The sequence below is a fragment of the Triplophysa dalaica genome, chromosome 12 (assembly GCF_015846415.1).
Source record: "Triplophysa dalaica isolate WHDGS20190420 chromosome 12, ASM1584641v1, whole genome shotgun sequence".
Lineage (NCBI taxonomy): Eukaryota > Metazoa > Chordata > Actinopteri > Cypriniformes > Nemacheilidae > Triplophysa > Triplophysa dalaica.
The window spans coordinates 16,100,180-16,110,775 of NC_079553.1; the positions used below are offsets into that span (position 1 = coordinate 16,100,180).

The 10,596-nt window shown below is 41.6% G+C and overlaps 1 protein-coding gene across 1 annotated transcript; it reads left to right on the forward strand.

Moving 5' to 3' along the window:
• Nucleotides 1-1,907: 1,907 nt before the first annotated feature.
• ttc29 (tetratricopeptide repeat domain 29) lies at nucleotides 1,908-10,428 on the forward strand. Its single transcript, XM_056762675.1, has 10 exons — nucleotides 1,908-1,950; nucleotides 2,075-2,159; nucleotides 2,447-2,622; nucleotides 3,381-3,566; nucleotides 3,722-3,934; nucleotides 7,808-7,893; nucleotides 7,989-8,080; nucleotides 8,919-9,042; nucleotides 9,598-9,821; nucleotides 10,346-10,428. Exons 1-10 carry the CDS (start codon nucleotides 1,923-1,925, stop codon nucleotides 10,362-10,364), a joined length of 1,233 nt encoding a protein of 410 aa, XP_056618653.1. The 5' UTR covers nucleotides 1,908-1,922; the 3' UTR covers nucleotides 10,365-10,428.
• Nucleotides 10,429-10,596: the final 168 nt, after the last annotated feature.

Sequence of the window (10,596 nt, forward strand, 5' to 3'; positions counted from 1 at the left end):
AGTTCATGATTTATGTAATGCTTCCTGTTGTTAGTGTTTTAGGTCAGTGTGTTATGCAATGTATGTTTTCTAAATGAGAACTGTTGCCAGTGTTATGTTGGAGCTAGCTAATTTGGAGACATATATTAATTGTTTTGTTGGTTTAGGTGCAGGGATTTTCAAACTTAATAGTGCCAAGGACCCCAAATAAGATGAAACTTGGGTGAGGGCCACCTTTCTAAAATACGCATACCTCTATATTTTTTATGTGTAAAGAAACATTTAAACTTTGAAAAAAATAAAAGAATGATATTTAGTAGACGTACAAGTTTCAACTTTTTGTTACATTTTCTTGGGACCCCTTACAAGCTTTTGAAAACTCCAGTTTGAAAACCCTTGGTCTAGTTTGTTTTGGAGGTGAGATCAACATTCATTTTTTAACGAAGACCGTTGAGGCTTCAGTATTGAACAATGCTTGTTCAATTATGTAATTTCCTGTTTTGTAATGAAACTTTTTAAAAGAAAGCACTGTATAATGTTACTTGTTGTTAGTGTTTGTAATGTATGTGCTAATAAGTTATAATGTGTGATTGGAAGAATGACATAAATGAAGTGTTTTGGCAGTTTTATGGCATTTTGTGCCAAGTTGAAAGTTGGTTAGGAGAACTGTGTGAAGAGTTTTGTAATACTGTCTGTAATAATGTTATGAAATGTTATGTGATTTATTTAGCAATGTTTCTATTATTGTGGTATTGTTAGTATGTTGACTGCTGAAAATATGTCAGCACCTATGTCTTTTCTCAAGATGCACACCAGTAGCCTAATGTTTTTTAAATTTAAAAGGCATTTTTATAAAAGCAACTTAAATATTCTAATTCTATTCACAGCAGTGATTGAAGCAATGCCTTTTCTGTGAAACTGTAATTCATTGTGTAATTAATTGATGTTTCTGTACTTTTGATTAAATGCTTGTTTATATTTAAGATGTTTGTATGTTTAATAATTGTAGAAAAAAATAAACTCTGGTCTGATCCATCCTGCAACAAATAAATTATGATCATGGAGTGCATGGGATTATTTGGATTCATTATGGATAAAGGAACACCAACTGTCAGTACCTTTCTTGAAATAACCATTTACCTTACCACATTTCACTACCAATTAAAAAAAAAATTTTTATACTATTTAAAATCACCAGGATAACACACATACTGTGTGCTTACGGTATATATATATATAAAACACAATAAGGACTAATTCTTACTCGTGATAGCATCAGTTGGTCAATGACTCAAGCCTCAAATGCTTTCAAGTAATTGTCAACCGATAACACACATATATAACACTAAACATGTGTCTGTCCTGGTTCAACATAACCTGTTCATAATTGTGTTTTTGTTCTTTCCATACCCAACGTAACTGGAGTGAAACTCACGTCAGTGTTCTTATGCGTCATACCAGATTGACAACGCAGTACACAGTGACCCCATGTGGTTACAAGATAAAGTCCCTACACAATTTAATGTAAATGAGAAAATAAGACATTTTACTTAAAACAACAGTTTCTCTGAAACAGAAATGGGCTAAATTATACATTTCAGTACTAGTTCAGCAATTATAAAAAACTCAACTCTTGTTACAATCATAACTAAAAAACTAGTAAGTCTAGAAAACGACACAGCTGTGGGCTTTCAATAATTATACTTGAGCTATACTATTTAATTATGCCAACGGTCTTTGTGGTCATAAAAAAATATATATTTATTTTTTATTGATATCATGTATCTATTAATTATTATCTAGGCACAATTATTCTGCAGCTTATTAAATCCTTATTTAACTTACCTGTTATCTTTACCCCGTATTACGAACAAGGAAGCTAAAACTGCCAACTCAAGTTTAAATTTCACTAAATTCTGACCGGAAGTGGTAGTTTGGTGCCTATGGCAACGCGTCTCCATTCTGTCAACTGTAAGTTACAGTACTAAATCTGACAGGTAAAACTCCCTTTAAGATAAATGTGTCGAAATGATTTGTTAACTTTAGAAGCGAGATTTGTCATAGGCTATTGTTCTGGTTTTATGTTTTCTTTCAGTAACCATGTCATCAGTGGTGGCGCGCAACTCGAGGACTCTATTTCCAGACATTTACAATCCACAGAAACAAAGACAAACATCTAAGTAAGCTTTAATTATGAACTTATAGCATTACGTTTTACATTTAAGAAACTTTGCTTACAGGTCTTGTCCTACTAGTCTTCATTGATCATAATATTGCACAGTAAGATGCGATTCTTCCTTCATGTACTAAGACATAATGTAGGGAGCTGTGTGTGCGCGCGCGCGCGTGCGTGCGTGCGTACATTGTAGGATATACTTTTATGTATGTAGGCTATTTATGTATGTAATTCCTTAAAATTACAGTTTTAATGTTCGCTTACATTTTTGATTTTCCATTATCTCTTGAGATTCAGGAAGCCATTACGACGAAATATTTGCACGGGGCTGCTGTCTACTGGGTTTCACCGCTCGTTTGCGCAGCTGTTTGCCCTGCTGCAGCGCTGGGAGGAAGCTGAAGTGCATCCAGAAAAACTAGATACGCTGCAGAGCTTCCTCGTCCGCGCTGAAACTGCCGAAAGATACGGTAACGCACTTACTGTGTGGTTAAAGACGACAATTTATTTGAACCTTTAAATCTTAGATATAACGTAATGAGATCACAGTAAAGCCCCCATATCGACGTGTTTAAAAAACAATTTACCTTCTAGCAAACAATGCTAGTCAATAGTGGCAGTCAGTATATTATGATGCATTTAGTGTAATCAAATCGTTTACCATGATTTATTAATCCTTTGTCAAGATTATATAATTTAAATAAAATTACATATGTTTGGTGACGGGGGGGGGAGGCGGGCACGGTGGCTTAGTGGTTAGCACGTTCGCCTCACACCTCCAGGGTTGGGGGTTTGATTCCCGCTTCCGACTTGTGTGTGTGTGTGGAGTTTGCATGTTCTCCCCGTGCCTCAGGGGTTTCCTCCAGGTACTCCGGTTTCCTCCCCTGGTCCAAAGACATGCATGGTAGGTTAATTGGCATCTCTGGAAAAAAATTGTCCGTAGGGTGTGAATGAGTGAGTGTGTGTGCCCTGCGATGGGTTGGCACTCCATCCAGGGTGTATCCTGCCTTGATGCCCGATGACTCCTGAGATAGGCGCAGGCTCCCCGTGACCTGAGGTACTTCGGATAAGCGGTAGAAAATGGAATGGAATGTAATGGAATGTTTGGTGACTGATTTTGTGACACTAAATCATGTCAACAAGTAGCAATCTTGTGGTCTGTAACAAGTTTTTTTATCACTCAGGTTTTATCAGTCTGTGATGATCCATCTGCTACCTTCTGTTGTAGGAAAATATGGGGAGATGTATGACAACCACCTGTGTCTGGCCAGGTTCTTCACTGAACCAGAGGATGAATGGTTGAAGCATCATTTCTTTCAACTGGCCCTGCAATCAGCTCGCAAACTAAAAATCGACTCTGGCAAAAGAGAGGCAGAAGCACTTTTGCACATTGGACAGATATATTTAGTGAAGGGTAAAAACATATGACATATGTACTTTATTAAATTCTGTGTTTAGTGTTTTTTATGATGGTAATAAAAAATGTCATAAAAACAATGCAAATAATTTTTCTGTAGGTCTTGGGCTTTTTGACAGTAACTCACCAGAATCCTTGTTTGTGTTTTCCAGGTCAGCTGGAGCTTGCACAAGATCATTACGAGGAGTTTTATCACATGACCTTGGGCCGCGAGTGGCAGGACACCAGTGGGTGCTCGCATCACAAACGCTCGTGTGAAGAGCTGGGGAGGGTGTACACATTGCTGGCAGAGAGGCTTCTTCAGAAACAAGACTGTGAGCTTGCAGTCAAGATGCTCACCAAAGCCTACGAGATGGCTAAAGAATGTATGCATTCCAACACAAGGGTAGCTGTGATTTAAAATAAGTGCAATTTTAGGTGACATGTTTTGGTGATGCGATGTGGGTGTGTCAAATGAAAACTCTGAAATGTAACTAAAGGTAACAGTTCATAGTAAAGCAGTGTTACTGTGAGGAACTCATATAGGCCTATCTCTATGCCATACAATTATTTATTCTATATGAAAGAGATATATTCATATTTAAAACTGTGTCAGAAATTATGGTTATTGCCTTGATAATGCTTCATCTCATAGATAATATGGTGCTTCATGCTGATGGAGGGAAGGAGACATTGTGTTGAACCGACAAAGGGGGTTCGCCCTTGCCTTGAGAACCTACCAACTTCGAATAGCGTAGAAAAGGCCAATGAAATTGACGAATGAAAAGAGCCTCTCACGACTGCGGATAGGTAGGTAGGGGGTCACAGAGGTTTTTGGAAAGGTGGGAAGCCTCTACATTCGGTCCTCTCGGTGCCGTAAGGGTATTGGGTAAGTGCACTTCCTCGAATTGGGAACGCACAATCGAGACCACTACCTACCATCAGGAGGAGTTCTAGTGGGGACACCCGGATAGTCTCACCATCAGGGGAGAGCTCATGGGAAAAGTAGTTGCGGACTGAAGTAGTTAACTGCGAGGTGGAGGTCCACTTAGGGAAGGTCCGCAGGGGGTGGTTGCTTAGTAATGGATGAGATGCCTGTTCTTCACCTCGTGGGGGGAAGAAGGTAGGCTAAATAGCACACTGACCCGCCTATGGAAGGGGGTCATGCAAGACGCATGTTGCCATGCAAGATGCGGGCTGATACCAGTTCTACGCAGATGTTGTAAAACCTTTCTGCAGAAGTCTGCCAGAGAGGCGCCCTTAGCCAGTGCCCACGAGGAGGCTATACCCCGGGTGGAGTGAGCTATAACTAAGAGTGGTCATGGGGGATCTTGAGATCGGTACGCCGTTGTGACGGTGTCCACAATCCAGTGCACTACTCTCTGTTTGGAGACAGTATCCGAGGACACGGAAAATGCTTTTAGGTCCCCTACCTTCTTGATGGAAGCGAAGGCATCTCTACGTGAGCATCCTGAACGGCACCTTGTGCTGAGATCTCGGCTGGAGGGAAGGGCTCAATCTCTTCCTTGGCTAGCAGGGTGGCGACCTCTGCCCATAGTACGGGAGCATCCCTGCCTCTGATCGAGGTTAAGAGGATGCCTCGAAATTTGGGGGGAGGTCTGGCGAATTGGATCGAGTAGCCGAGACTGAACGTTTGCTGTAGCCACCGTGATGGTGTGAGAAGCTTGAGCCAATTGCCCAGGGACTGTGACAGGGGGACTAGGGGTACGATCTGCTTCATCGTCCACCCGGGGGGTGGTTTGATGGCTGGCAGTGCGGATCTATCTCTGTGGGGAGGCCCCTAGGGAGGAGATTGGATTGGATTGCTGATTTACCTGCTTGGCGATGCAGCTCAATGCACCATCGATTTGAGAGTGCTGAGAGGTGCTGAGTATACTTGACCTTGCTTCTCACCATGACGCAACGTCGGGTTGTCGAACACCGTCGTGAAGAGGGTGAGAGCGGATGTGAAAAATACCCATAGGGAGAGGAAAACTCCTTGAAGTGGGCTGTTGGGACGGGGCAGGACCAGTCCCGGATCGACCAGCCAACGATGGAATAGCTCGGGGTCGGGCCCAAAGGTATTCTCAATCTCCCTGGGGTCTTCCCATGAGAGCCACTTCTGCGAAGAGGACCAGGGCTGCTGGGAAGCACACGATGCACGGGATCTCGATGGCCGGAGGGCGGCCAAGTCGCGGCAGGGAGGATATGCTTGATAGCCTCTGTCAGCTTCTTTACTGTCGAGAACTGCTGCTCGACAGTATCACCAAACAGCCCCCCCTAGCAAGATGGGTGCGTCGAGAAGGCGGACCTTCTCGGCGTCACTCATCTGTGCAAGAATCGGCCAGAGGTGTCTCTCTTGGACCATAAGTGTGGACATCGTCCGACCCAGGGCCCACATGGTTACCTTGGTCGCCCGTGAGCGAGGTCGGTGGCGGTGGAAGTTTCTGCATAAGCACTAGGACAGTCTTACCCTCATGGACCTCTTTTAATGCCATGGCCTGGACCTGCAGGATGGCCATAGCGTGGAGAGAGGGGGCAGCTTGGCCCTCAGCTGTGTATCTCTTGACACCAGAGATGCCGAAAACCTACACGTTTTGGACTAAACTCGACCCCCCGGAGTAGGGAGCTGCAAGGAATTATCTGAGTCAGATTCCAGTAAGTCACCCCCTGATGCTGCAAGGGACATCTCATCATCATCACGCACCATTTCCGATACGTGGTTGAGGAAGACCCGGTGGGACTGCCTCTTGGGGAACGGTCAGATGAGACGAGTTGCGAACAGTCGGCGAGCCAGTGGCTGACAGATATGATGCTCACAGTAATCCTCATATCACCCTCGCTGCTCGCCGTAGCGGACGGCAGGGCCGTAGCCACTGCTGTCACGAAACAGAAAGAAGACGAGGTGATGGCTGGGTCCCGTGGGAACACAGCCGCCCATGACGCAACGTCTGAATCGTGAACCGCCCGCAGTGCGGTCAGAACTTATCCACACAACTGCCCCAGCATCCTGGATACCCAACACCTGAGGCAGCAATCGTGTCCGAGTGTAGAGCACCCATGAGAACAGCGGGACATGCCACGCTGGAGGAATTTGCTCTTTTAGAGAAAAAACTCGAACACTTCTGGAACTGCCGAGACACCCAGGGGAAGTCGCCGCTGGAAGGGACAGTCCACTGCATCACGTCGTAAGAATCGAGCAGTAATTCGGCGTAGAGTTTGAAGTCTCGAAGTCGATCATATGTGAAGGCTCCGAAGAACAAAAGGTGAATGAATGCAGGACACGGAAATCCGGGGGCGGAGTACGGCATGCAAATTTAATTCGCCGATTTCATTGGCCTTTTCTAAGCTAGTCGAAGTTGATAGGTTCTCAAGGGCGAACCCCAACTGTCGGTTTGACACAACGTCGAGAGACAGACAGAAAGGAAAAACTAGCCACTACTAATACAGCTAATTGGCAGATGCCAATCAGATGCAACCACCAGTGTGAACAGGGTTTTACACTTGCTTTTAAGGATCCATTGACAGAAGTGCAATGTAATATACATTGCATTTCTATGTGTTCACAACTATGTGTTCAGAAGTGTGTAAAGCCCTTACATGCCGAAGCCTGTTAGATATTTTGGAATTTGCGGTTGTTGGGGTGGCTTGCCAATGTACTAGAATGCTTCTAGAAAGCAAGACCAAGTGCTTGTGGGGAAAATATTTTATTGAAGGTGGTAATGTAGCATTGTTCTTCAGTTGCGATGTCTTTATGCCAACCTTCTACATTCTTGACCATAGCTTGACCCAAGGTACTGTCTGTGTGAGCTGACCTTTATACCTGGTATCACATGTGACACTCCCCTATGGAGACTCTGTAGTACTCTGATCTCTGCTTACCTAGGTTCTATTTATTTTGGCCATTTTGGGTAATCAATAGTACAGTTGATTGCATCAGAATTTCACTCACTTTGCTCTAAAATCTTACAAGTTTTATGTTTTTATTACCTTACAGTGAGCTATCTATCTATAGACACCACGGGTCTGCTTGCATGAAATGTTGTTTCCCTGTCGCCATGTTGTTTCTACAGGACGTGTTTTGTAAATATGTTATCTCATTCGTGAAAGAAGTGAAAACGCGACGATTCCTTAGCCCTCTGTAGTGCTTCGAAAGGAAACGGGAAGGAGTGCATCCTTGGTTGCAAGTCGCAACCTCACCACTAGATGCCGCTAAACATTTCACAATGGTCCTTTAATTCATGAGGTTTTTCTTATAGCAGGAGATTCAGGGCCTAAAGGAAAGGCGGCTTATAGACTAGGCATTGCATATCAGAGTATAGGAGACCACACAACAGCTATACAGGTTAGTTCAGAACACACAGAAATTTTGTTTGTATAATCTGCAATTAGTCTTGCAATATTTTACACAGTTTAGATTTGTGTTGCATTCTGTGTCAGTTTCTCAGTGTGTATAAGGACATCTCCACAGCACGTGGAGATATGGATAACCTGGGAAGAGCATATGGAGCCATTGCCAAATCTCTGGAGAGGCACGTACGCACAATAAACACATACTGAAGCTTTTCATGCAGTCATTCCCACAAAACTGAACTGAATATCTGCAGATGAAGGTTTGATATGCCAGGTTACAACAAACTGCATAAACTAGACACTTCATGGCACTGTACAATAAATAAAAAATGTGTTTGGTTATAAACCTGTCGTAAAAACAAGAGTTTATGTCCCATTTGTAAAAATCTAACCCTAACCCACTATTGCAAATTAGTCTTGTTGTTAATCATTATCTAACATGTTGACCTGTAAAATCAATATTTTTACTCCTGGCCAGTTGTTTTCTCTGTGACCTATTTTACTTACAATGCAGTTATAAACAGCAACACTTAAAAAAAGATTCCGTAAAAAAACGGATAAAGTACTGGTAGAAAATTACCAGTACATTTTCCTTTATTTTACGTACATTTCCGTTAATGCTAAAATGCAATTTAATGCAGTGCAAAATGTAAAATACAGGTTAAACAACTGTAAAAAATAATACAGAAAATTCCTTCATATTAATACAGTATATTGTACCCTATTTCTGTGCATGTATCACAAAATGTATAATACTCTAAAATCAACTGAATGTAGGAACTCTTTTTCCTGTTATTCCACTTTATGATGTTGGTTTTGATGTCATAAAGTGGAGTGACTTTCTCAAAGTGAGCTGTGTTTTGTAAGTATGGTTTTAGCTAATACCATTAAAAGTAAAAGAATGTTTATAGATGTTTTGTATAACTAGATGTTTGGATGTTTCTGCTTTGAGTCATGATTATATCTAAACATCTACTATGAATGATACACAGTAAGACGCCTTAATGTGTGTTACAGTGAGGGCAAGCAAACGGAAGCAGTTCAACATTTGGAAAAGTTTGCTGAGATTTCTATGAGCAACAAACAGGACGGAAATCTTGAGAAAGCCTACACATATCTAGGATCAATCCTCAACTCCAGAGTAAGAGAGTAAAAGAAGAGTAAAAGTGGTTTGACAGTTGTATCATACAGAGAATTGTGTCTGCAAACAGATTATACTGAAGATTAAATCATAGACTCTGTTTCAAATCCTAGAGCTGCCTATGTGGATAGCATTATAGGGGAAATTCATTATGTCTGCAATCACATGGATTCTCTGAGTTCTGATTTTTTAGCCAATCAGCTGTGCTGTGAATAAGATTGTGACTAATCACTAGTCAGAAAACTCACATCCAGACAGGACTGATTGGGTCCCAAACATTGACATGACAGCAGAATGAAAGACCATCTACAATAAAATTATTAATTTGCTTCTACTTTTGACTGAGTAGCCAGTCAGTGGGGAGATATATTTGCATTATATCGATTAGTTAGATTAGGGTGCTGCCTTAGAAGTCAGCTAATGTACTGGCACAGGACAGCAAAGCAGCACATTCGGATTTTGGAACAGAGCCATTGTGTAGTTTCCACTCAGGAGATTCTTTTGTTCAATCTGAATTATAGTGCATTACAGCAAGTGTGTGTTATTTGTGTACAGATGCAGTATGATGAATCATATGTATATTTAAAGCGTGCATATGAGATTGCATGTAATATGGCATCAGTGTCGAGGGTGCAGAAAGCCCAGTTGCGTGTGGGCACCTCCCGTGCACTCAGCATGGTGCAGGCATATTATAAACACATAGAGATGTCAAGATGGCAAAGCATCCAGAAAATCATTGAGTGGAAGGAGAAAAGACAGGGCAACTTTGTTGAAACCATGTGAGTAGATGCTCAACTGAAGAATCCAGGGGCCGGATTCACAAAAGATTCTTAAGAAGAAAATTATTCCTAACTGCCATGTTTTCTCTAAAATTTAACTTTGTATAATTTATCTTAAGAAAATTGTTATATTTTGTCTTAAGAACATTTTCATGAATCCGGCCCAAGGTCATTTAAGGGCGGTTTCCCGTACACGGATTTGTTAAAGCCAGGACTAGGCCTCAGATAAATTAAGATATATAAGTTGTCTTAAAAAACAGACTTTACAAATACATTACTGGTGTGCATCTACTGGTGACAAAACAATGTCACTGATACCTTTTAAGATTTGTCAGTGCAGGTAGTTTTCAATTAAGACACCTCTAACATTTCCGTTAGTCTGGGACTCGGTTTAAGCCCTGTCCGGGAAACTGCCCCATAATGTTTAAGAGTTCCAATTAAACTTTTTGTAACAAGCACACAGGTAAAAATGAATGCTGCCATATCTAAGAAAATGAAAACACAAACACTCATTTTCTTTACAGAGAGCAAATGAAGAAATGAACAGTGAACAAAGCACAAGGACTGGTCGATAAGGCTAAATAAAGTCTTAAAATATTCCATATTATATTCCAAGTCTGTCTGTTATTTGTGTGTGTGTGCTATTTTTGATACTTAACAAGATAATTTAAAGAATTAAAGAAGCAGTATTGCTATTAAAGAAGCAGTTCAGGCAAAATGTGGTAAAGGGGAGAGCGTGCACGAAAGTAACGCAGGACGAAAGTAACATAGCGAT

Excerpts from the sequence above, each read along its gene's own strand:
- ttc29 (XM_056762675.1), top strand. The coding sequence starts at position 1,923 with ATGGCAACGCGTCTCCATTCTGTCAACT. Across the intron at positions 1,951-2,074 it reads GCGTCTCCATTCTGTCAACT|TAACCATGTCATCAGTGGTG; the intron begins GTAAGTTACAGT and ends GTTTTCTTTCAG. Across the intron at positions 7,894-7,988 it reads ACCACACAACAGCTATACAG|TTTCTCAGTGTGTATAAGGA; the intron begins GTTAGTTCAGAA and ends ATTCTGTGTCAG.